Consider the following 26,986-nt stretch of genomic DNA (forward strand, 5'->3'; position numbering starts at 1 on the left):
AGACATTAACATGGCGTTCTATACATACTACAGTAACCTATATAGCGCCCCAATGGCTGCTGCCCCCGACCACCTGGCGGCCTTCTTTGAGGACCTCACATTCCCTACATTAACTACTGATGATCAATCGGATATGGAAGCCCCTATCACTCAACATGATATTAAAGCAGCCGTCAAGGACCTCCCCAGAAACAAAACTCCCGGTCTGGATGGGTTACCCGCAGAGTTCTACGTGACATATATGGCGCAACTCGCCCCGCGCCTTGAGAGCCTATACAAGACGGCGCTTGAAAAACACACTCTTCCCTTGACGAGCATGCAAGCGCTGGTTACCTCGCTCCCTAAGCTGCACAGAGAACCACGTGATATCTCAGGGTATCGCTCCCCCTCATTGCTCTCCACGGAGTACAAAATACTCAGCAAAATCCTGGCCCAGTGCCTCCTGCCTTACCTCCCAAAGCTTATCCACACTGACCAATGCGGTTTTATACCAGGTCGGAATACATCCTTAAATTTCAGACAAATCTACTATATATTGGAATCTGAGGCAGACCTGTCTCGTACATTCGGTGCATTTCTCTTGATATGCGCCAAGCGTTTGATACACTAGATTGGACCTATATGTTGGCTGCCATGGCAAAGTTTGGTATCCCCAAGGGCTACTTGCAATGGGTTGAACTTTTGTATTCCGCTCCTACATATCTCTTTGGCATATCCTATAACTAGGGGTACACGTCAAGGATGTCCCTTATCGCTGTTGCCATTTGTGTTAGCATTAGAACCTCTCCTGATTAAACTTCGCAACGAGGCCATGGACTGGGGGATTACGCTTCATAACACCACACACTTGGTGTCCGCATATGCGGATGACATTATTTTATACTTAAATGATCTTACAACCAATCTGGAACCTGTCCCGGCTATATCCCGACACTTTGAACAAATATCGGGACTGGCTTTAAATGAAACTAAATCCTATGCTTTTTACATGCGGTATCGAGGTACCTCGGAGGCTGTGCGTTTTGGTACCTTATTATTGACTACCACCCCGGACACCTTTAAGTATCTAGGTATACAAATATATAGATCCTCCCAGGACCTTATAGATGGCAATTTGCTGAAGGCTATTACATCCCTCCGAAGCCAGGTCTCCTTTTGGACATCGTTTCCCTTATCGGTGATGGGTCTAATTTCCATTTCTAAAATGGTGATGCTTCCTCGTCTCCTCTATGTCTTCACTAACCTGCCGATCATTATCCCGACACACATTTTTCGTACATTTAGACACACTCCTGCTAGAACTCATATGGGGTAAGGGGCGTAGGAGCGTCAGCCTTGCCAAGCTACAACTACGACCTGGGGAGGGAGGACTTGGAGTCCCGGATTTCCGAGCTTATTGTATGGCCAGCCAACTGCAGTGGTTGTCTTATTGGTTAGCGGGGCAGCACATTCAGGAAATTGGCTACACGTCTCAACTTCTCCTTCATAGTTTACTCCTGCCAAAAATTAGCCCCCCTACTTAAAAATGTATTATTGTACTGGAAGAAGACACTCCAATACATTAAAATGGCCTCCCCATGCTCCCCCAACATTCCCTTGCTAGGGATACCTACTACTACTGGTTTAGTCTCGAAGAAGGCTTTCTCCTGGTGGGATCAGGAAGGTGTATCAACCATTGGAGCATTATTCACTGAGGGCACATTAGTGGATCAAGATGACGTTGTCCGCACTCAGGGGGTCCCCCCGACACTTTTTCTATTGCATGCAACTATTTCTCACTACATCAAACGCTGGTGGTCCCCTGACGGGATTGAACCCCCTAAGCATGAACTAATATACGCAACACATCTTATGGAAAGGGGACGCCACCTCATCCGCTGGCTGTATAGGGGTATTCGAGCTCACTCGGGGACTCCGTTACTGCCACTCCGTGTTAAATGGTCACTAGAGTTGGGACACAAACTGTCTGACAGGGATTGGTCCACTCTTTTAGAATTCCCTAAGAAAGTGTCACGTAATGCTAAATTTAAATACATACAGTACATGATCGTCCACAGGGCATACTTCACACCACATGCTGTGGGGTTGCTCGCGTTTATGCATATTCTGGCAAACTGTTGGATACAGGGTGCAGGAGGTCACTGGTACAGTGGTTTGGTCTGCGGCAGACAGTTGTCTGCTGGGTTTGCATAAACGGCCCAAGGAGCGGAAGGTCCATTATAGATTTGCAGACTTGGCTGTGCTTACAGCAAAGCGTGCCATCACAATGCTGTGGAAATCTGCTTTCTCCCCTACACCTCTCCTATGGCAGTCAGAAATGGTCCGCTGGGGCACTGCGGAGAGTATGATTATTAGACAGGAGGAATTTAGAGGACTCCGTAAGATCCCTATCTCTCTGGACTGGGACCATATGCTTGAAATGTTCAAAGCCATTGATATGCTTACCCCTCCTGCATCGCAGAGCGGTCCTGGCCCAACCCCACATTCCGTGTCCCTGAGTGCTGCACTGCTTCCTTCCTGATAGTGCCTTTCCCCCTTATCTCTCGGAAGACCTAGAGATTTACATATATGTATTCTATGAAATGATCTGTTGTTTCATGTGTAGATACATGCTTTATTCATTTTACGGTATAAGTTATTGGACCAGGGAGGGGATGGGGGGGGGGGTAGTCTTTTGTTTTTGTATTAAGTTTATAAAAAGTTTAGCTTGTTAGATGTTCATGGGCCTGATAGGACCTTAGTCCCTCGCTATTTTATTGGCATGTATGTCCCGATGTTTTTATTCCCTAAATATTGTATCAATGTCTTGATATGTGTTCTTCGATACGATTGTCCACATTATCATTTACATATTGGGAATTATATGTGCACTCATGTGTGATATCTTTTCATTCAATAGCGCCCAGTTGCTTTGGGAATGTACCGCAATGATTATGCTATTTGAAATCTCAATAAAATTGTGTTTTAAAAAAAAATAAAAATAAAGCACTGCAGACATCTGTAATGTCATGCGGTACAAGTTGTACAAGTGGAAAAATGCAGAGGCCAGAGTGTGTGGATTATTGATGGGCTTCCAGGGTTAACGTTCGTCTGAGATCCGTGTGAGATTTCCCACAGGTGAATGCTGTTTTCCTCTTCTTTTCACTTCATTGTTTTAAACAGTGTAGTTAGAGATCTCTACCTATGCTGTGTAGAACTACACTTAAAGAAATAAGTAAAAGATATGACCTTAAAGTTACTAGTGGTAACTGTATAGGCGTAATTTCAGTCATTCCGGTCTCCACTCGCTTAAATAGAGAGATGGATGCACGTACTCATCCTACGGGGTGCAATAATCCACCCAGAACTATTGAAGAGCATCTAGGTGGAAATCTACATGTGCAGAGATTGACACATGTCGATTTACTTACATGAGGAGTCCTCCTTAGGTTTTAACTGGGACTCTAATTTAAACCTTATTCCTCAAAGTAATAAACTAGCTAAGGAGTGCTAGTTTACATTTCACCAGAAAATGGTTTGATGCTAATTACGAAAGGTTTCCCACCAGATTGTTCTGAGTGTCTTGATTAGTTCTGAATTGTACTATGTGAATTATGGTGGACTTCCAGCCTGCCAAATGACATGTTTACAGAGAATACATAATGCAGCAGCGACACTGATATAAGCCTTCACTACATGGATGCGGAATACCACTTTCAGTAGTTACACATAAAAGCCAAGGTCAACATTTATGATCATTACTCTCACTCTGGTTTATCAATGTATCCAAGATATAGCTCCTCACTAAGCAAAAACATGCCTCTGCCAAATCTATATTATGAGCTGGTTCCTTGCTCTTAACTCACCCACGCACACAAAGCCCTGCACAACCTCGGACCAAAACTCATCAACCACCGCGTCTCCTTCTACACTCCTCCGCGCACCCTACGCTCGACCGGACAAGCCCTGGCAGCCGTACCCCGCATCCGCAAAGCCACCGCCGGAGGAAGATCTTTCTCTTTTCTGGCAGCGAAGACCTGGAACTCCCTTCCCAGCCACCTTCGCGCCATACAGGACCACCTCTCCTTCAGAAGGCAGCTCAAGACCTGGCTCTACGAGCACTGACCCCCCCCCCCCCCCCTCCCCCCAGCGCCTTGAGACCCTTACGGGTGAGTAGCGCGCTTTATAAATGTAACTGATTCATTGATTGATTGAACTTCCATCATAAGTATAAGTCTCGTATGAGAGGAGGTTCACTGTGATTGGGCTCAAACTCTGTAATACACTTCTACTGCACATCCGGAAGGAAACAATGTTTGTCCTTTCAAAAAGCATTAAAAGCCTATATGTTCTGGTAATTTTCCTTGCTTCTATTACATTGGCGCTCTCACAATCATATATTTCGCAGTGCCTGGATACATTTCAATCTGTTTTGTGCGCAGTACAATAAATCAATAAATCTAAAGTGTTTGAGGGTGAGAAAGTTAATTTGGACATCTCTCTTCACTAGGTTTTCTTAATCCATTGAATCAGGTTACCAGTAGCAGCTGCAACCAGATGCGGTGGTGGGGCGGGGGGGGGAAGTTTGTTGGGGGGAACGGGGGTTAATTCATAAAAAAAAAAAAAAACACTTACCTTGGAACAGCTGGCCACCGCCTCCCCTGCGTCCTCTTTCTTCTTCCTTTCTGCAGTCCGGCCGGCAGCAGGAAGCACCCAGCACACAGGCTCCCGAGCCAATTACAACACTGCAATGCAGCGTTGTGATTGGTCTGAGCGCAGTGGATCGGTGCTCAAACTAGAGCAGGGAGCCTGTGCATGTTCCCCACCAGGCAGTTTAATGCAGCCTGGAGAGGAACATGCAAAGTGCGCATGAAATGTTTGGTAGGCCAAAGGGCGCTGGGCAAACAGTTCATGCGCACTTTGGTGAGTGCAAACCACTCCTCACCTGCTCTGGCCAGCCCCCCCCCCACTGCACACAGTCAACTGACTGCATGCAATGGAAAAAATAAAATTATAATAACAATACGTTATTGTCATCTTATTTTTACTTTTCGTGCAGAGGGGCAACGCTCCAACGCCTTAGCGGAGGCGCCACCACTGCAGGTTACAGCTGGTGCCTGTGGCATGGATAAAGCCAGGTTTAGTGCATGGGGGTCCTACTCTGTAACCAAAACATCACTTCAAAAGAAGTTTTTTTAGAATAATTTCCATATTTTAGCTAAATAGTAAAAATAACAGAAAATGGAAATTTGTTTTTAATTTTGAAAAGCATATTTTGCCTGCTGAAACTAGGAGTTTTCAAAACTGGTATTTGTTATGTTCCTCTAACGATTATGATGGACAGTTTTTTGGAGGTTTAGTCTTCAAATGCTGTGCAACATTTAGGGTCTGATTCACACAGGTAACTTATGAGTAGTAAAGTTGCGAGTGCCGAGTTCTTGGATTGGAATCTCAGCACTTGGGGCAGAATCTCTGCTCTGCGCACTTTCTGCAGTGCGGTGATTCCACCCGGACTATACACTCATAACTTTACTACTCGTGAGTTACCTTTGTGAATCGGGCCACACAGAGACTTATTATCTAGTGAGTGCATGAATGTTTTCTTTATTTGTTGTGGCCACAGTGCTGACCAAACAAAGTGCTTTGATTACATTGTACAGTGCACTTTCATTAATCATACTGATTGTCTTCTTTAGGGATGACTGACTGTTTGACCTGTGTAAGGAAATGCTTCTTTTTCCGTCATCACCCCCAACCTTTTGGACTGATGCTGCTGGTTTTTCGACTCAGAGTGCACAGAAGCCTGGTAACCAGACCTAAGTGCCAGCGCTCTAAACCCTAAATGTGTATTTTGATTGCTTTATACTCAATTGGCATAATTTAACTTACTTATAACTCTAGTACATGGTAAAAGGTGTACCCAGGGCCTGTAAGTTAAGGTGTCCTCCAGGAGCGGCAGCACTTTGTGCCACCCTGAGTGTGACAAAGTAAAACGTGTCTCCCAGCCTGCCACTGCAAACTAGTAGAACAGTTTTAAACTGCTAACTCAACTTTCCCATTCAAACAAATGACAAAGTCCAGACCTCCCTTTTTAATCTATAAGACGCCCCTACAGCAGGCCAATTGAGTCCCAAGGCAGGGTGCTGTATATGAAGAAGCAGGATATATATTTATATATGTTCTGCCAGTTAACCTGCCAAATTGTCGATTTTGCTGTAGAAATGCTAACATTTTCATTAGCGAGTACAGGGATACTCGCTGACAACTGAGCAGTGCTAAATCCTGAATTGGACTACTGAAGTTGGTTCATCAAGGTATCAAAATAATTGTTACATTAAACCCAACTTGATGCCCAAGTCGAATTTAATGTAGCTTTTAAGTTAAAGACAGCTTTAGAAAGTTGCTAGTCTGTTAGCCAAGTTTTCCAGTGGCCATTCTCAGATGTTAGTCACAAGACAACCTTTTGCCCTTCTGGGGGAGCTGTGATAGACTCCCAGGAGAGTATAAAAGAGAGGCCTGACATTGGAAGAGTTGTTGCCTTTCCTTAGCAGGAAACACACAGGGTGTGAGCCCAAAAGGCAAGCTTCAAAGGGGAAACCATCTTTGGAGGGCAAATGATGGGCACACATGAAAGTGGGTGGGTGCCCCTTTATTCTGGTAGACAGTTTGGCATAAGAGACAGAGAGGGGAAAACGGTTGCCAAAATGTTTTTCCCGTGGGCGTGTAGCCCCCAAGTAGTCACACTTCTAGGGTGGGCTACCAAAGTACATAAATCAAGAGAGGGCAGAATTTTGCCTTCTGGGCTAGCTAAAGAGAAAGTCAGCCAACTGACTCTTGGAGTTCACCTTTTCTGTCTGGAGTTCGGGGATGACTTTTCCTCAAGCAGAGCACATCTGACACTGTCCTCTGTTTGCTGGCCCAGAATCAGAATGTGCAATCCAGTCTTCAGTGCAGCCTCTCAAGCCAGGTCCAGGGATCAACAGGGCAGTCCTCCTTCAGTACTCTGCCAGTGCAGACGTGCTTTGAGGTCTGGGTACCATAGTTATGCCCAGCAAGTGCCCTCTGGGAATGCAAATGTTACTAGCCAATGGGCCACCAGGTCTCCTCCCGCCAGATGACAACTTCCTGCAATCTGTGGTATAACAATAACAGGGCCAGAAAAGTTGAAGAATCCCACCTTGACTGTCAGTAGCCACGATCGCTTGACTGCCACTGACCACTGAAGTGCAGCCTGGGAGACAGAGTTCCAATGCTCAAGAGTTGCAACTGGGTTTTCTGGCCCTGAGAGAGTTGTTGGAGAGGAGTTTGGTCACCCAAAGAGGAGACTAGCCTCCACCAAAAGGAACTGCTGGTTTCGCTGTGGCTGGAGACTAGTAGGCCACTGGGAACTGGACTTTTGCTGAACCTGTCAGGACTTTGAGGGAAATCGACCCCTATTACCAAAGTTGCCCCACCAAGTCCACGGACAAAGGAGAAGCCCCAGAAAGTCTCCTCCCCCGCCCCCAAAAACCAAAATAGAACGCGCAGTATCATACAGCATCTTCAATATCTATGTCACAGGAACCATCCAGTGGACTTTGTTCATTTTTGTGTTTAAAAATTAATGAAAATAAAATCTATATTTATAAATTGGTGTTGCATTTCTTTTGTGTTGTGTGACTTTCCTATTCGGTTGTTTCAGTACTTGTTAATGCTTTGCACTTTTTCCTTTGTTTAAGCCTGGCTGCTCGCAGCCACAGCTACCCAGGCATGTGCTAAGGTTTAAGAAACTAGCATGACTGGGCTCAGGACGATATTGTGAGTGTATTACACTTGGAGGTCGCACAACCACAACAAATAATACACCACTTTCCATACAATCTTTGAGCAGGAGTTCAGGGATGGGGCTCCTGTTGGATGAGTTTGAAATGAATGTTAATCAGGAGTACAGACAATAACTCACTGGCATGATACAATTCCGATAAATACTGATCATTGTTCCATGTGCAAAAACAAAAGTTAAATAAGATTTACCTAAAATGTGTAGAATGTGTTATTGCCATAACTGACTGTGGGGAGGAGTCATCATCATGACTCATGGGACGCAAGCCGCTGAGTAGGTTATGTCACCTCTCCTTCCATAGCTGCCAATTGTACCGTTTTGGCTGAGGCAGTCTTGCCAAGTTGGACACTGTCCCGGGTGATTCACTATCCCGGGAAAGTCCCAGCAATAAGGGCCTACTCAATAAAGAGAGAATTGTGGGAATTGCAATGAGAATTTCAAACATTTGGCCAAAGTAGTCGAGTTAGAAAAATTCTTCAATGCAGCTGAAGGGAGAATTTTTCCAACTCAGCTACTTTGGCCTTAAGTTTGAAATTCCATCTCAATTCCCTGCAATTGTCTTTTTATTGTGTAATCTGCACTATGATAAGTAGGCAGAGTTAAATTATGCTAAGTATGTGGGTCGGGCGGAGATTTGGGGCATTGGGTGTGGTGCATTTTCAACTACGTAATAGATAGCTGTGCTGCAAAGTGTCCCTGGGAATGTTTTTCAAATTGTTGGCAACTATGTCCTTCAAAATGTGTAACAAAAAGTGCATTGCTCTCACCGAATCTACATGCATAGTTTATACTATGCTGTTTTTTCCATTTCTTACCATTCGAAACAAAGTTATTTAACAAAACCTCATTATATTACATCCATGCAGCTAGTTAAATTCTCTTTAAGTACAGCTAGTGCCTCAATGCCCAGTTGTTTTTCTATGTAATAAATCTGCTTAAGACATTACACAGCGGCGTAACGAAAGTTGAAGGGGCCCCCCTGCAAGGTACATGGAGAGGCCCGGCTCCGGATTTAATCTGGAGCTTCCAGGCCTGAGTACTGTGCTGAGGGGGCCCCCAGCAGCTCAATCCCCAGCACTGCGGGGGGCACCGGGCCTGTGTTACGCCACTGACAATAAGTAGCGATTTCTCCCGTTAGGGTGTGCTGCAGTAATAACGGTGGAATTTCCATTTGTATTGTGAATACAGTTTTATTTGAAAAGCTGGCCCCAGAAAAACATTTAATCCGAACACACTTATTTTCTTATATACATTTATAGACCATCATAATAGCCAATCCGAGCATGACGCAGGAGGCTATGGAAACGGAACCTTTCAATAATATTCAAATAATCAAGTGAAAATAAGATTTAAGTACTGGGGCATACGTAGCACTGGCCGCAGCCGCGGTCGGTAGTAGGAGTAACTGCAGGGCGGTGACGTGGGGAGGGGGAGGGGCTGGGTGTTGGTTAGTAAACTATGGATTACGGAGGTTTACAGGTAAGTTAACATATAAATTAATAAAACGAATTTCGTTGCGTGCACTGCATCGCATTTGGGGATGCAGTGCACGCAACGAAATTCGTTTTATTAATTTATATGTTAACTTACCTGTAAACCTCCGTAATCCATAGTGTACTACCCACCACCCTGCCCCTCCCCCTCTCCACGTCACCGCCCTGCAGTTACTCCTACTACCGACCGGGGCTGACTGGCCGTAGCCCTGTGTACAGTTTCTAAGACAATCCAAACAGATACATATGAAGAGAAACACGTCAAATTAGCACAAGTCCCCTCTCAAGGACCTATCTTGAAAACAGGTACAATGATTTGTGGTGAACACTGCAGCTGCTTGCATGGACTAAACGTCCTGTGGCTTGTTCTTGAAAAGTGTTAAGTACAAACAGGTCTCCCTTCACGCAGAAGCTAGATCAGCAGGGAAATTATAGTTCTATTCCCTGATATCACTTTGTAATCCACTGAACATGCATAAACTGTTTTAATTTTAAACCAGGGTAGCCCAATACCCTGGTTACCAAAATATTAATAAAAACAATTAGCGAGCCAACTAAACCTTACCTTGGAGCTCCCACACTTTTAAAGGTGCCATGTCATTGCTACTTTCGATTAGATGTTTTTTAAACTCCAGCAGATTTTCTTTCAACTCAGGATGGATTTGTCTGATTTGGAAAATACAAACAAAATGCTTAAACAGGAAGCGCCAGGACCGCAAACAAACTAAATGTTCAGTTTAATACCAACTACTTTCAGCATCTCCCACAGAAACATTATCATTCTCTAAAGATTTTTTAGATTCATCATAACTAGTTTACAGATTTTCCGGAATCATAACTAGGCCTGGGCGGTGAACTCCGCTCCGTTCCCAGAGTTTTTTGCACTCCTTGCTCCATGGAGCTCGCAAAGTGCAGACAATTCCACTCTGCGTAGTGCAGCGGAGTTTTTTCCTTGCTCGCGCTCACCAATGGTAAGTTGACAAGCGCGAGCTGCAGCTCAGGTAAAATTTCTACTTGAGCGGCAGGAAGATCAGCAGTTCGCGCTGTACTCCACTACTTGCAGAACTCTGCTGGGTTCTTGGGGCGAACTCCACCTAGGCTTTTATGTTAGGTGCGTGAACATGGGTATTCCCAGGGGAGGCAAACACTCACAACATTGTAGCTCTGTGGTTATTCACATACATTACCAATGATTTGTAACACCCAGTGTGGTGCCTTAACTGTAGGGCCGAAAAAAGCTCTAACATGGAAAGTGGTTGTTATAATTCCTCAAACAGTGCCATATTTTCGATCTAAAAAAAGTCCGATATGTATTTGCAAATTAAACATAACAATAAACTAGCAGCAGTCTGCTATTTTACAATTCAATTAGGCATACATATGGGAACATACAATTTCTTGCAATTTCTGTGAATACCAAAAAAGAGCAACTATACAAAAAATGGTAGGTACACGCCTGTGACTTGTTTTGGTTAACTGTGCCAAATGTCAGCAATGCTGTGATACTATAGAGAAAGACGGACAGAGTCATTTTTTAGGTGCCTATGTGGAAATATTAGCAGCATAAAGAGAGGCAATGTTATTATTTTAAACATTACACCTTATCTGCAGCATTCTGTTAAATTGCCGAGGTCACATCTCTAAGGGGGTGAGGAGAGATTCGAGGCTGCTCTACAGTGGACTAGGAAAATGGTAAACAATTAAAATTCAAGTCCCACAAGAAGAAAACAAAAAAAAGAGGGCAGAAAAAACAGAACACAAGCACTGAAAATTCTAAACCACAAAAGTGCATAACAAGTGGCAAGGTGTTCTTAAAGAACCACACAATAGGCCCCTAAGTTAAGACTTTGGTCTACAATGGGGCACCTGGCACGATATTTCTGTAGTAGAAACAGGGCCTTTAAGGAATTTAACTCTCTGTGCATTGAAACCTTTTGCCTTACTAGGTGGTGACTAGGGGCCTCATGTAGGTAGCTAAATACCGGTCGGTAACGGCCGAAATTCGGTAAATATCCCGTTACGACCGGTATTTAGGCATTTGCGATGTAGGTGGCTGATTTTCTGGATTCGGTATTTACCGAATCGGAATTTAAGAAATCGGTAAAATACCGATTCGGTAAATACCGAATCCAGAAATGCTATGTAGGGGGCACTCAAGTGAGTGCATCATTGGTGTCTGGATTCGTTATTTACCACCAACTACAAGTTGATGGTAAATGACGAATACCTTTCAAAAAGCATTTTTGTTCTATTTGAAAAGTGCCATGTGGCAGACATACATGCCCTTAGGGCATGTATGTGCGCCACATGTGCACACATGCACGAATCAGGGGTGCAACAGGGTGTCAATGTGACACCCTGCCACCCATGATAATATCTCCCCTATTACCGATTCGGTATTTACCGGTAAATACCGATTCTTAAATACCGATATTTACCGAATCGGTAATAATTACCGATTGTTTACCTACATTACATTTACCGATTCATAAATACCGAATCGGTAAAATTCGGTATTTAAGAATCGGTAAATATAATTTACCTACATATGGCCCTAAATGTCTTAACTTGACCACATAAGCATCCGCCTTTGTGGTGAGATAAAATCTCATTCCAATGGGCTACGGATACTTAAGAGAAGGACTTTCAAACTAGCAAGGAACTCGGGGGGCGCTAGAGGGCGCACAGCGGAATGGCTGCCTATTGAGACAGCTCCGCCGGACGGGGGAAATACATGGCACGATAGGCATGAACGGAGGCGCGCTGCAGCCTGAAAACGACACCGCGCTGATCGGACACTGGCCTCCACAGGTGGGGAGTGCGAGAACCGCTCGAACGACTTGCTAGCCCCGGAATTATGGAATTCTGCACTCTGCTGTGAGCGCGACTAACGGCTGACAAGATGGCGGCGCCCGGGAGTACGTAGACGAGATGCTGCTGGCGGCCGATGTACCTTCAAAGCCAGATGCCTGCGGTGGGTGCGATCACGGCGCTGCATACAGATTCCATGAACTAAACTGACACGGAGGACCTGGAGACTCAGGCGGGGATTGCGAGGCATGACAGCGGCCACGACCGGAAACGAAAGCCCCGCGCTCGGATCGATGCTGGCGCCTAAAAGCGGAGTGAGGTCGGATCGGAGGATCGCTGCGTGATGCCCGCCTACCTGCCTGCCTGCTGCGGGGGTGAGTGCTGACTTTCTGGCCGCGGTGCAACTGCGTAGCTGGAGACAATTGGCACCGTGCTGCGGTCGCAGATGGGGGACACGTGAACAACGCGACTGCTGGGGGCGCCAGACCACGATCGCCGGATCGGTCGGCTGCCGCTACACGCGGATGTTTGCAGTGTCCTGAGTGCGAGGTGCTGGCCGCCCCTGTCAACACGCAATGCTCTGTCGCTAGCCAACTCCCTGTGCTACAAGTGAAACGCTGAGACTACGGGCAATACACAGCGCGCTCCACGTGCGAAGCCGGCCACATGTGCTCGTCGATCAGGCAATGAGAGCTGGGCATCACACGGATACTATCGGCACTGGGTGACAGCGGTGGAGTGCGCGCGGTGTGAGGCGAGGAGGTGAAGAGGTGACTGCCCGAGGAGCTAAGGAGAGCTGTGCACATATTGCCCTGCTAAGCTAACCTACATCGCATCTGCGGGGGGGCCAGGGCCGACTGGTGGCTCTGCGAGCGGGGACCCTCGGTGGCTAGCGGGAGACAAGGACAAGATGGGGAAGCCAGAAAAGACGCAAACCAAACTTCCATTTGAAACCAAGCGTCAGACCAAAGGCGCCGCAGCGCTACCAGACGCAGTAATGGACGCTGGAGAGTCGCCACCTCAAGGCATGGCGGAAGCACTGAGGGCCATCCAGCAAAGCCTACAGGACATCCATGGTAAACTGGACACCATCACGCTGCGAGTTGACAACAGGGCGGCAAAGCTAGAGGGGCACGGTGAGCGGCTGACGGAGGCGGAGACCCGCATTGGGGCGGTGGAAGATGTCTCGCAAACCACGGCCCAAAAGTGTGCTGAAGCCGAGAAGCTACTGGAGGCGCTAAAAAGCAAGACGGAGGATTTGGAAGCGCAGTCGAGATGCAATAACGTGAGAATCACTGGAGTTCCGGAGTCCACCAACACTGGCCAGATGGAAACCTATGTGGAGGAGCTGGTTAGGGTCATTGTGGGCGCGGAGCACCTGTCCCCAATGTTCCTGATTGAACGAGCATATAGGTCGCTGGCCCCGAGACCGAAGCCTGGGGCGCCCCCGCGTCCTATAGTCGCCAGGGTCCTAAATTACAGAGACCGTGATGCCATCCTCCGAATAGCGCGGGAAAAAAACCAGATCACGCACCAGGGACACACTCTGGCATTCTAACCGGACTTCACACTCACAGTCCAACAGGCGCGGAAGGAGTTCAATCCGGTCAAAAAGAAACTGCGTGACCTGGGTGTTGATTACGCCATGCTCTATCCCGCCCGGCTTCGCATAACGCATGGAGGACGTGCGACGCTGTGTCATACACCTCGGGAGGCACACGAACTCATCAAAAAAATCGGAGCCAAGCGCAAAGAGAGGCAGAGGGTTGATCAGGCTGCAGACACTGACTAGTGGATTGTACAAGTGAGCTACAAGAAGGACGGCGAAGGCACTGCACACCAAGAGACGTTCCTGCGGCCCTGACGAGGAGGACTGTGGGGGTCGGCATGGACGACAATGATACCTCTGGTCTGTGAAGGACGGCGCGTACAACCGCCACGAACAAGGATACCCAGACCCATGCCCTGCTGATGAATGGTAACTTTACTGCTACTTCAGCTCTGACGAGACAGTGCTGGATTCTGACTATGGGCCTATGAGGGGATAATGCCATAAAAAGATGGGGCCCACCCAGTGATGGAAGTGGACGCTATGTAATGAGATAGCGTGTAATTCATGGGCCTGGGTGAGACCTAGATGGAGGAGTAGCAGGAGAAATGGTCCCTGACAGTTAGAGCTGGGTCACGGGCATAAATGACAGATATAGGAGGGATGGTAAACGAGGGACTGGTCACTGTCCGTCAGATAGCAGGAAAATAGTATTATGATTTGGCTGGAGTGGGAAATTACTGCGGCTGCGCTGGGCCCTGGGGAGGGCCGTTAAGATGCCTGCACTGATATGTGGCCTATCGGGCTCCGAATCGTAATATGTCCCCGTCCACACCCATTGAGTTGGATGGAGAGGTGTGTTCTAGGCGGTCCCCCGAAGAGGGTGATCCCCGAATTCAGTTAATCTAATGTTTGACTTTAATTGTGGGGTATGTCTTTGGCATGGTTGGGGTGCTGAAGTGGGTGGGGGGAAGTGGGCTGTGGTTGGAAAGTTGAAATGTTGGTCACTGCGCATGAGACGCATCGCTGAACTCCAAGTACCATTGACGAGGAATAATGGGGCCCTTACCCGCTGCGACAACTATTGGGGCGCGCTCACTAACTGTGGGGGTGACTGGTGCACGCATGTTGATACTGGGCAATGGCTGAGAACAGGTTAGGGGCGGGGTATCTCCGACTGCTAACGTGGAATGTGCGGGGACTTGGCAACCCCAAGAAAATTAGGCAAACACTGGCATACCTAGACAGACAGCGCATAGACATTGCACTCATACAGGAGACTCACTGTGCGCCGACACGTTAAATAAGCGTGGGACGGAGATGGGCTGAATCGGTACATCATTCCTCCTACTCCTCATACGCACGGGGGGTAATGGTGTTGATTAGAAAGGGGCTGAAGTATATGATAGATGAGGTTGAGACAGATGACATGGGGCGGTTTGTCATTCTAACTGGTCTCCTGCGGGGACAGAGGCTAGCTGTGGTGAATGTATATGGGCCGAATGTGGATGACCCGCAGTTCTACCACTTACTGTGGGGTAAATTGCGTGATTTGCAGGCCCCTCACGTGATTTGGGGTGGAGACTTTAATCTTGCACTATGTGATGATGTAGATCGATCTGGAGTGTCAACGGAACCACACAGGCGCGCACTACGTGTCCTCCAGGACCTAATAATGGACAGGGGGCTCACTGATATCTGGAGAAGTAGGTACCCGGACGAACTGGAGGCCACCCATGTAGCTACGGCGCACGGCAGCTGGTCCCGCATTGATTACTGGCTGGTGACTGGGGATATTGCATTATGGACACGGGAGGTTAGACACTTACCCAGAACACTATCAGATCACAGCCCGGTGCTCCTTTCTCTGGAGCTACTGAACTATACGCCACCTCCTTTCAGTTGGAGATTCAATGCTAAACCCCTCATAGACCCCATTTATGCTGATACCATTGGGCAGGCGATACAGGAATATTTTGATAATAATGCGCCTACTGCGACCGACCCAGGCGTGCTGTGGGAGGCCTGCAAGGCCACCATACGAGGCGTCTGCATAAGCACTAACGCAGGTATCCTTAAAGACATCCAACAGCAGCTCCGAGCCAGGGAAGACAAGCTACGAAGTCTAGAACGGGAATATGAGAGCACACAAAATGTTCAGATACTAGGGGAAATTCGAAAAACGCTGTCCGAGTTTCAGAGCTTCGCGGAAGATGAAATTAAATATACAACGAAAAGACAGGTGGCGAGGGCATATGGGGAGGGCGGTAGACCGGGCAGGCGCTTGGCGGCTAACATATGCGAGGGACGTGCCCCGCAGAACATACAGGTGATTCGTGGGCCCCAGGGGGAGCGGAAATATGGTGAACAAGCAATACTGGGTGAATTTGTGGCCGCGTACGGAGCGCTGTATGCATCCAGGCCAACGGCCACTACGGCTGAAATCGTAGACTACCTCGAGGACGTGGCGATAGCGTGGCTATCGGACACGCACCGCGAATACCTATCCCAGCCCATCACGGTAGAGGAAGTCACTGAAGTAATTAAGTCGCTGCCGAATGGTAAGACTCCGGGCCCCGATGGCTTCACTTGTGAATTTTATAAGGCGTTTGTTGACCAGCTGGCCCCATATCTGGTGGAGATGTATGGTAATGCTCACGAGCAGCAACACCTGCCGCCAACCCTACGGGAAACAATACTGTTAGCGCTTCCCAAACCACAGAAGGACCCGGAGCTCTGCGACTCCTATAGACCACTGTCCCTTATAAACGTGGACAACAAGATATTGGCCAAGCTGCTTGCTGCCCGACTTAACCCTCTGATGCCCAGACTGATCCTGCCCGACCAATCTGGATTCATACCAGCGCGCTCCACTGCGCACAATACGCGAACATTGTTTGCGCTCTCACACTATCTAACGCCTGAGACAAAGGCGGCGGCGGTCTTCTTGGACGCAGCCAAAGCCTTTGATTCTTTGGAGTGGACCTATATGAATACGGTGCTGCGGAGGATGGGCTTCCCGCCCATGTTCCTCCAATGGATCAACTTATTATATGATGCACCTGTGGCACGGATTCGGGTGAATAAATACATCTCAGACTCCATTGACATTCGGAGGGGGACGAGGCAGGGATGCCCCCTGTCCCCTCTCTTGTTTGCGCTGGCGTTGGAGCCCCTTGCGTGTAAAATAAGACAGGGGCATCACTATTCGGCCCTGCAGTTTCCGCAGCGGCCGCTGCACATATCGTTGTACGCCGACGATATGCTGCTCTATGTGAGGGACCCACAGGCCAATCTGAATCAACTATTGAGGGAGTATATAAAATTCGCGCGTCAATCCGGTGTCACTATAAACTGGGCCAAGTCCATGATTATTCCCTTGACGGACAGCACACAACCACATCCCATGGACTATCCTCTGGAGTGGAAGATGGACCCGATAAAATATCTGGGTGTGTGGTACCACAGGGACCCAGAAACTGTGATCAGGACTAACTACGGGATGGTGATCGACGCACTAGAGGAGAAAGTGGGGAGATGGATCCAACTGCCACTATCGCTGGCTGATCGTATTGCTATCGTCAAAATGGTGGTACTACCGAAGCTACTCTATCTGTTCACTAACATCCCCATCCACCCTCCAGCAGAGGTATTCCGACGGATTACCTCGATGGTCCTCCGGCTTATCTGGGCGGGAAAGACGGCCAGGGTGGAGATGCGGACACTAACATTGCCGTACAGTCGAGGAGGGTCCCTGACTTCTACCTATACTACCTATGTGCGCAAGCGCAGTATGCACATTTTTGGTACCACAAAGTCCCATTTCTCACCCACACTGCGATCGAGGAGGGGGATGCTCTGCCAGTTCCACTCGAGGCGATTATCACCCATCGTAGGCCTCCCTTGCACATGAAAGACATTAACACCATAGATGCCACGAACAAAGCATGGCATACCATGGGCAGAAAAGCTAATAAACTACCACTGTATGCCCCGGCGCTTCGGCTCCAATGGCATCCGGCAATCTCGGTCACGCAAGAAAACGTGGGGTTGGAATTGCTGCGCCAAGTGGGCATCGACACCATGGGGGACTTGTACGAAGATGGGACTTTTAAAACGCTAGAACAATTGACATTCATTAGTAACATGTCTGCATTGTTTCGCTTTAATTATCATAGGCTGCAAAGAGCTGTGAAACAACTGTACCCAACATACCCGTTGGAGCCTCCGGGGTTGACCGCGTTGCAGTGGCTGATCACCATACCTGCGAGCAAGCACCTGGTATCTACACTGTATACGAAGATGCAGGTGGACATAGCGGCAACCACGAACGCTTCCATGGAGAAGTGGAATAGCTGTTTGGACACTCCGCTAACGGAGGATGAATGGGCTACTGCCTGTACATTGACTGGCATGCTGACACCTAATGGCAATCTCCGCATTCTACATTTCAAATACCTACACCAGACATACTACACACCGGCCAGGCTGCACCGTTATGGGCTGCGGGTGGACTCTAGATGTGAGCGCTGTGGGGCGGACGGGGCGGATTTCATTCATTTGGCGTGGTCGTGCGAGGCAGTTGGGGAATACTGGGTACAGGTGACACAATTGCTGGGGGCTATGGTGGGCGGTGAGGTGCGCTGCGAGGCCAAAACCTGTTTGTTGGGGCTGCTGCCTGAATTTTGGGCCCTAAAGCGTAGATTCTGCATGATTGCGTTGCTAATGGCCAAAAAGAGGGTCTCGCTCTGTTGGAGTGGCAGGCGGGTCCCGAAGCCGAAGGAATGGCTTACGGACGTAACGTACTGTAGAGATACCCTGAAGACTTATGAAGAAGAACTTCCTGCCGGGTCGAAGCCCAGAGACTACTGGGCGTACCTAACCCAATATTTGCAAATGCAGCAACAGAATTAATAAGCGATTATTATATGTGCTGAAGGGCGGTGGGTGTGGGAGACCTCTGATTAGGAAATGAACAGACAAACTTGGATGAAGGATGCTGTTGTACTGTGACCGCAATGTTATGATTGTTTTTGTTTGTACACAATTACAAATGCTAATAAACAAAACAAAAAAAAAAAAAACTAGCAAGGAACTCCATCCAGCCGGCCCCACGGAGAGAGAGTGATGGGGTGAAAGGGGCAATCTAAAAGGTTCTCTAAAATTCCACAGTCCCTTCCTCCAGGTTCTACCACGTAAGGTATGGGAGAAAACTGAAAAAAAATCCACACGATTCTTGTTTCAATGGTGAGCTGTAGTGAAACCTACAGAAATGATTTTCTATTCTTCTTGAACCAATGATATCGGTGGCTGCCTTATCAAAACCAACGTCACAATACAGAGTAACCATCAACAACAGTATTGTCGCAATTGTTGTTTTAACCACACAACTTGAATGCACAGGTTATCCTGATAATAACATTCAAAAGTACTTCCAATTTATAACATAAAATCAGAATTGTGAGACTGTACTGCTTGAAAAACAGTTCAAATTAATTCTATGAATAGATCTGATTTTAATAAAGTATTATGTTTTTCACGCAGGTGAATAAAAATATATTAATATTCTACTTTGTTTGTTCTGCATGATTAGGCTCTCAGTTGGGGAAAGGACTGAGTGGGCCCTCTGATTTACATGAATGACTCGCATGTGGCTCCCAGATTTCAGTACCAGTTAATCTACATAATTTTCACACACTTGGGTGCCATATGAACAGAAAATAGGAATTGGGATTTCCTAATTGTAATTCTTACCGAACCACAATTAGGACATAACAATTTCTATTGCACAAAATAAAGATTTCCTAAATAACGATTCCGAATGGGTTCGCAAATCAGCCTACCTCATGAATAATAATGAGATAGGTCTCAATTTGCGACCAATTAAGAATCAAAGCCATCACAGGGATGGTACCCTGCTGAGGTCAGCAAACCACAATGTCTGTGATTGCTTTTTAATACACCATAATATAGCAAACCCTTACTAAACAAAAAAAAAAAATGCAGCCAATTTTCCTTAAAGGAAAAAAGAATGTGATTAAAAAGAAAAAAATGAAACTTTGACGTTTAATTGTTTTAAGAGTAGGCCGTAGTCCGTGGTCTCTGCTGCCTGTACTAGAAGGATTCATGTTTGGAACAACAAAGGAATATTTCACAAAACATATTTTTTAAACATATTCATTGTTGGTCCCTACAATTCTAGCAGGCTTTTTTTTTCTTTTTGGGGGAGTCACATAAATTCCTAGGCTTAGTCACAGAAATCGGCACTAGTTAAAAATCCATGCCTGCATTAGCACATAACATTTTAGATTTTTTTTTATTCATCAACAGGGAAAGTTTTTCTCTGTAAACAAACATCTTCAGCAACACCCTCAGGAAACCTTCTTGTACCAAGCTATTAATTATATATTTTAATTTTCGAATGTTTCCAACATGGAAATGGGCTATTAAAATAATTGAAAATATCCACACAGTTACAAGTTTCCAGGTGTTTTATGCATTTAAAATCAAATTTTCGATCCCTACCTCTGATCCTACGACCACAGAAAAACTGCCATACTTGCAGATTGTTCCGAGTCGGAAGTGCCATCTACTGATATGAACCGCTGCAGATCCATATTCTGGTGCTCAGGATTTATTGGTTACACCAGCAGGTGGATTTGTAGCACACCTAAAATAAAGTTATGTACACAAAGAACATATGTGCCTTAGTCCCATAACAACCTGTAAGTGAGCAGTGGAGAAAAGGGATCTCAAATTCCGGGGGGAGTAATAAACCTAGGTTTGAACACCTTTACAAAATGTTCAATGTCCCGTAAAATATCTTCCAAATATTATGAGTTCAATGCAATTAAACCCAACTCACCTTAATTTGTCGAAGAGAAATCCCTGAACTTCATCAGTTGAATTGTCATCTACCAAATGTGTGCCATTTGTACCTACATAATATAAAGCGCAAACATAAAATTATACAGAGACAATCTTATTATGCCATACGATGTGCGCTTCAAACTAGGTACTTCTCTGACATTAGAGTACCTGAAAATTCCTATTATCACAAAAGAAGAATTTCAATAGTTAAATACTGGCCCTTTTCTTCACGAATGGAAATTTGTAAACATTCCACTGCCAGAGCAAATCAGTTTGTAGTACAAAGGAAACATGTTTGTTACGGCATTCAGGCCTCGAAAAATCATAAAAACGTTTCTAGACCTGCAGGTCTAGTGACTTAAATAATCTACTTGACCTAATTGTAATGCTCTTGATCCATAAACTGGCTTCAAATGATGTGATCCTGGGAAAATATTTTAATTCACTAAGCCACCATTTTCTTCATTATCACATTTGAGATCACTTTCAAATTTGCAAATTCAGTATGTCTGTTGTACAAAAAACTCTTTTGTTTGATTTGATAGACTAAAATGTTGCTCTACATGTAATACAAATCTAGCCACATATAGGATACACATGACTCCCAACTTGCGTCTAAGTTCATCAATAGCATTGTCATCAGGGAGGGGGCAGGCAGGTTTCTGAAATCATGTTTAAAACCTATCATGTTAATGAGTACATAACTAAAGCATGACGTGGTAACACACTGTCATTTACAATCTGGAGATTTTACATTGAAATGGCCACAAAATGTTTAACTGACATGAGGTTTTACTGATATAACTATATAGTGTAAAAACAATAATGTTTGGAAATCATGTTTCTGATAATATTTGTCAATTGCGCATCATCAACAAAAGTGTCCTCATTTGTTTTGCTCCTATTGAAAACATTATTTGCATTACACATCGAAATAACCCAAAAAATGTGCTTTCGTAATTCCTTATATATTTTGAATGTATTTGTACTATTCCTTTACAAGCTATTTAAATTTTATGTGTTAGAAAAAAACTGGTATCTTACAGCCTTTGGTTTTACAATAAGTTTCATTCATCTCATTTGACAAAAACCTCTAACTGTAGTAAGATAAAGAAAAATAAACTCCATTTTCCAAGCAGCAATTAGAAAAACAACAGATTGACATTTGACCTCCTTCCTTGAACAGACAGCAAATGTGTCAAGATAAAACCACAAGATTTAAAGGCATCTTTTTTTGCTCATTCAATTTCTGAATGAGCAGAACACTTGTTCCTTTCCAGATTATGTTCATTCTTCTAAAATGTTACTTGCCATTGCGAGTGGGCAAGTATATTTTAAGAGGTCTGACATTGTATTCACAGTCTACACAATTCAAAATAACACTTGCAAAATTAACCAACCAGGGATTGTTTTATTTTGTAAGGCAACATTTAAGAATGAAAAAAGAATATGAAAAGTCCTATTCATCTGAAGTATAAAAGATGCGCTCTACAGCGAAAACTTTTTAGCTTACACAGTTCCAGTACCCCTTTGTGTAGGAATTAAATTACGAGGAGACCGTTTGTTTTTTACTATTTCACTTAGGAATTACATTAGCCCATCTGCTTTAATTCTCTCAAGGGACACACTGAGATGTCATATTGTTTGGATGCCTGTCAACGTTCGATGAGGTCTGGATCCTGGCCACAGTTTTAGAGGGAATACCTGTGGTGCATTTGTGTATGGGAGATATGGTCAACATGCAGCATTGTTATATAACAGATTGTTCTGTGGGCGTAAATATCAGCTAGTATTTGTGAAAAATACTTAATATTTAGTTTTTTTGAGTACTGCTGGTTTCCCCAGTCCAGAGATCAAGGATTTACAGAAGATACAGGGTACCGTAATCTTGCGAGACGTGTCACAAGGAGGTCTGAAGGTTCAAGTCTCCCATGCTAGCTGAGATGAGCTTCAAAAGATGAATGCAGACTGTGAAACTAACCACACAACTTTTAATTATGCTTTCTGTTCTGCTGCAGCCATTACTTTGCAGTTCAAATATGTGACTTTTGGATTACATTGTCCATCTCTAGAATATAATTAGTGATTCCCTAATCGTAATAGAGGGCCTTAGAGTATAAAGAATATTTTCCTGTGAAACATTAGTTTTTTTCTTGAGTTTTTTGGGGCATGTGCTTGAACCATAGCATTAAATCACACACTGACCGTATTGTGCTGCGAAGGGCTTTTATTTGGGTGATGTTTGGACATGGTCCTTTCTTTATTTGGGATGACTATTAAGGTCCTTATACTAAACAATTTTCAAGACCAAGAGGAAGTTTACCTTGAATGGATTACACTTCTCTGAATCAACAAATTAAATTGTTTTCTTTTGAAACTGGAATCCCTCAAAAAAGGTACTGGAGTGGGGAGAATATAACCACAATCCTGCCATAAACTGATTTTGTTAGATTGTTAGTACAGTAATTGATAATATCTTGTATTACAGATATTACAATATATCCATTATCACTGCATAACACCAGTGTGCAAAAATTCGCATAACATGAGTTCAAGGTAATGAAAATGGACGTACATGCGGCCTAAATTTTACAGGTTATTTACATCTCATATCTCATGTTGTTTGCTGATTCTATTGTCAGGAGCTTGATACTGGAAGCAAGAATGACCTCCTCCTCATATTGCTTCTGCATCTGACCCTAACCTCTGTATTCTTATTCTTTTTCCCATGATGAGAGTGGAGCTTTGGTAGTCAGCTATAAAACAAGAGTCCTGATGACTGAGGTATGTGGTTATGACAGATGAAGCTATACTGCTCTGATGACATCAAAGTTGTCAGGATTCCTTCTAAGCCAGACATTATTACTCAAGTTTATTTGTAAAGTCACAGCTCAAAGGTATAAATGGCATGTATGAACCACATTCATCAGGGCTGGATTAACCATTAAGCAAAATAAGCACGTGCTTGGGGCATCAAGGGAAGGGGGCACCACATAAATTTTCCATTCCCAGATTTATAAAGGATCATATGGTGCAAAACTGCAAATGGTGCAGTTAAACCTATAAATAAAGTAAAGTGGAAGAATACGAAAATAAAATTAAAATTACATCTTACTGTAAGTTTTGTTTCATTTCTAAAAATAACATTTTATTTTATTATTCATTATATTTTGAATTAAATATATATGGGGGCACCAACATCTTTTAAGTGCTTAGGGCCTTTAAGGTTCTTAATCCGGCCGTGACATTCATCTAGGTTTCCTTTGGGCTCCCATCATGTAATCCCGGAGTACTTCACACTATTGAAAAGAGCTGAAGATCTTTGCCAACAATGGTGTGGTAAATCAACCAAAGCTTTAGTAGCATGACACAGTTAAGTTGTCTGGTCCTAAAGCTTTATCATTGTAGACATGACTTCCCTCATCTCTTCCTCCTAGATAAAAAATTCAAGCATTTTCTTCACCTCCACATTAAGTTCAGATAAACTTGTGACAGCTAAGCAGTGCTTATAAACCCCCAAATCTTGCGGTTCACTAATATACAAACTTGTTTAATATTCAGTTTAATATTCAGTGAACATCTCAGGTTTAACATGCTGTGTTTTCTTCTGCATGGCTTTTTTTTATAAGAAGGTTTCCATTTTTCCTGGTATGATTTTATGAGCCAACAATTTGTCTGCTTTCTCCCGCCCCTTCCTTAATATTGGTGTTAATGAGGATAGCCTTTTCATTACCCTTAATCATAACTGCCTCCAAATTTGCCTGTAAGTTTATCAAAACTATTTTTCCTGAATCTCAACCTTTGTATACATGTGTGTAGAGTGTTGCTGAGGTTGACTTTATTAATTCTTTTCTTCTCAGTATTCTAAAATTTACCCATGTTGTACTTCAAGGAACCTCGCCAGGATTTTTTTTCTCTAGGGTATCTTTGCAAAGCTTACCTCAAAATAAAACCTAAACCTGAATAACCTAAATAACTGAATGTAAAGTAAATTAACTTTCAAGTCTGGTCAGAATGCCACCCCACAAAGGCAAGACAATATATAGGACAGCAAGAGCGTGTTTATACAAGACCTGATTTCCAATTGTTACGGAGTCCACCAAATCATTAAGACATGTGGCTGCCAAGAGGAAAAGCAAAGAGGAGAATAAACTTTATAAGCCATCCAGGCATTAAACAGCCTGATATATGCTACCACCTTGGTGAGTTGTAGAAAGTGAGTTGCAGAGGCAAAGCTGTTCAGATTGGATGTATTCAAGAAGGATATAAACGCATAAGGGGGTAGTCCTTAATATAAATGCTATGGTTTGGGATTTGTGAAATAAATGAAAAACATATGAGGCCTTGCCCTTTTAAAGTATCCCATACATAGTACATGATCCTTGTCTGGTAATATTATTCAGTTGAATTGTGAAAACTGCAAATTCAGGAAAACAATTTGACTCAAAGTCTAATTCAGAGTTGGTCAAGGAGCAGCGACACCTGCATATTTTGTTCAAGTACCAATTTTAGTCAAGATCTTTTTCTTTTTAAATTGATGAGGGGAGGTTGGGAAAAGGTTTCCCTCCACTCCTCGTCGTCAAGCTCCCAACCTCATCATTCCATATTGCCTGTATGTTACCCATAGAGTCTGGCATGTTATTGAGAATCTTTCGGTATGCCACGGAGATCGCTCGGTCTGAAAGATAATCATCCAGTAACCGATCTTCTAACGGTGAGGAAACTGGCAAGTCCGAGCCATTAGGTAACACCTTCTGTTGTACACTCCGCACCTGAAGATACCAGAACGTTTCCCCTTCCTGTAGGTGGTATTGTCGTTGCAGCTCACCAAACAGAACAATTCCCCCCTTCTGCCATAGGTCCCCAACCGTCGAGAGACCTATTAAGTCCCACTTATCAAACCCTTGGAACCTCGAGAGCATACCCAATTGAAGAGATTCAAACAGTGGGGAGGAACGTCTTTTCTTAGAAAACACACCTCAAAGACATCCTTCTTGGTACCACAAACGTTTACCAAATTCTGGAGCAAATAAGTCTTTTTATTATTATAACTGTAAGTTCAATGTCATGGTAGGTGGATCACTGTTTACATACCTTCAATATTTGTGTCATCAATCGCTTTGTATTCTGTACTTTTAATTGCAAGCTCCACTCCATATCCAGATAAATACATTCTTCTGGGACTTGGTTTCTGTTGAGAAATTATTTTAATAAAAAATTATTGTTTGCCTGTTTCTTGTTTTGACAAAGAACCACATAGAATCTATGGACACGTAAGTTTTGTTTGAGGTTTATTCTAATGCAACACAGTTTATTTAACCCCAATAAGTGAAGACTGATTTGTCACAGTTGTGTCCTCCAAAAAAGGCAAGTGAACAAATACACTTAAAGGAAAAGCACACAATTGTTAGATTTTTTTATTTTGAAGCACTAGTGCAAAGGGTACTGCAGATATGTTATGTTAATTTGATTTATAAGGCGTACAGCTACCCCAGAGGGTTTCTCGGCGCCAGCCTGGGAAGAAAGAGAGACAAAACAGAGGATTACTGGTTGAACAACCAAGTTTTCAGACATCTACGGAAGGGAAGGGAGTTCCACAGGAAGGGACCTAGATAAGCAAAAGATCGACCACCCATGCGCGACAGTCTGATCCTAGGAACTGAAAACTTCAACTGAGTTTAGATATCCCTGGTTCAGTGTTAACTCTTTCACTGCCAGGGTGCTAGAGCTTCGAAAAAAAATATAAGCATGAGGTTGTTCAAGCACATGTACTTATTTGGTTTCTGTGACTTTTTTTTCAGCACATTCAAGACTATGTATCAATTTCTCATTGCAGCCATAGTTTATTATGAAAATTGTGAAAATATTTTCGTGGTTTAAACAAATTTGCTCATTATTTTATTGCATTTTATGCATTTTTCAAATGGACAAATCTAACCGAGGAAACGTCCTGAATGTCTGGAGTCCGAAAATACCAACTAAGAGTGGTGTTTCCAAGGGAATGTTGTCTGCACAATTATGCAGCTTACAAAACTGTGTGACAACAGCTGTTTATGTATGGTGCACTCTACATTTTATGACACATCAAATTCAGAAGTACCTGGAAAGTATATAAATTATATATTTTTGAATTCGGTATGTCCGCCGGAATTTATTGGTGTAAGCCAGACCTGCCTCGCTCTGACTAGCAGGCTATTAAAACACTCCAAACATGATAAGTGTCAGATTAGTAGCAATTTTTATTTTCCAAAACATGCTAATTCCCTCCCCTCTGCATCACACATGAGCATATTTCTGCCAAGCCTTGGCCCCCATCTTCTTTCCTCTTGGTCTCCTTAGCATAAAGTTACCAGACCTGCATTGATTGGTATTCTTTAGGTTCAGGGTACCCACTGTTGATAAAGTAGGTTCAGTGCAATTTGGAAATTTGAAAAGCAGCTGCAAGCTAAATACCGGCTTAGT

At 44.4% G+C, this 26,986-nt stretch overlaps 1 protein-coding gene across 2 annotated transcripts in view; it reads right to left on the reverse strand.

Moving 5' to 3' along the window:
* UGGT2 (UDP-glucose glycoprotein glucosyltransferase 2) overlaps nucleotides 1-26,986 on the reverse strand; it is a 1,472,699-nt gene that overhangs the window by 1,092,474 nt on the left and 353,239 nt on the right. For both annotated transcript variants that reach the window (XM_085622547.1, XM_085622546.1), the window contains exons 6-8: nucleotides 25,619-25,715; nucleotides 20,520-20,592; nucleotides 9,860-9,960 (exon numbers count right to left, since the gene is read on the reverse strand). In XM_085622547.1, the coding sequence (XP_085478673.1) occupies nucleotides 9,860-9,960; nucleotides 20,520-20,592; nucleotides 25,619-25,715 (271 nt within the window). The remainder of the gene's footprint in view (nucleotides 1-9,859; nucleotides 9,961-20,519; nucleotides 20,593-25,618; nucleotides 25,716-26,986) is intronic.

The sequence above is a fragment of the Triturus cristatus genome, chromosome 8 (genome assembly GCF_964204655.1).
Source record: "Triturus cristatus chromosome 8, aTriCri1.1, whole genome shotgun sequence".
Taxonomy (NCBI): domain Eukaryota; kingdom Metazoa; phylum Chordata; class Amphibia; order Caudata; family Salamandridae; genus Triturus; species Triturus cristatus.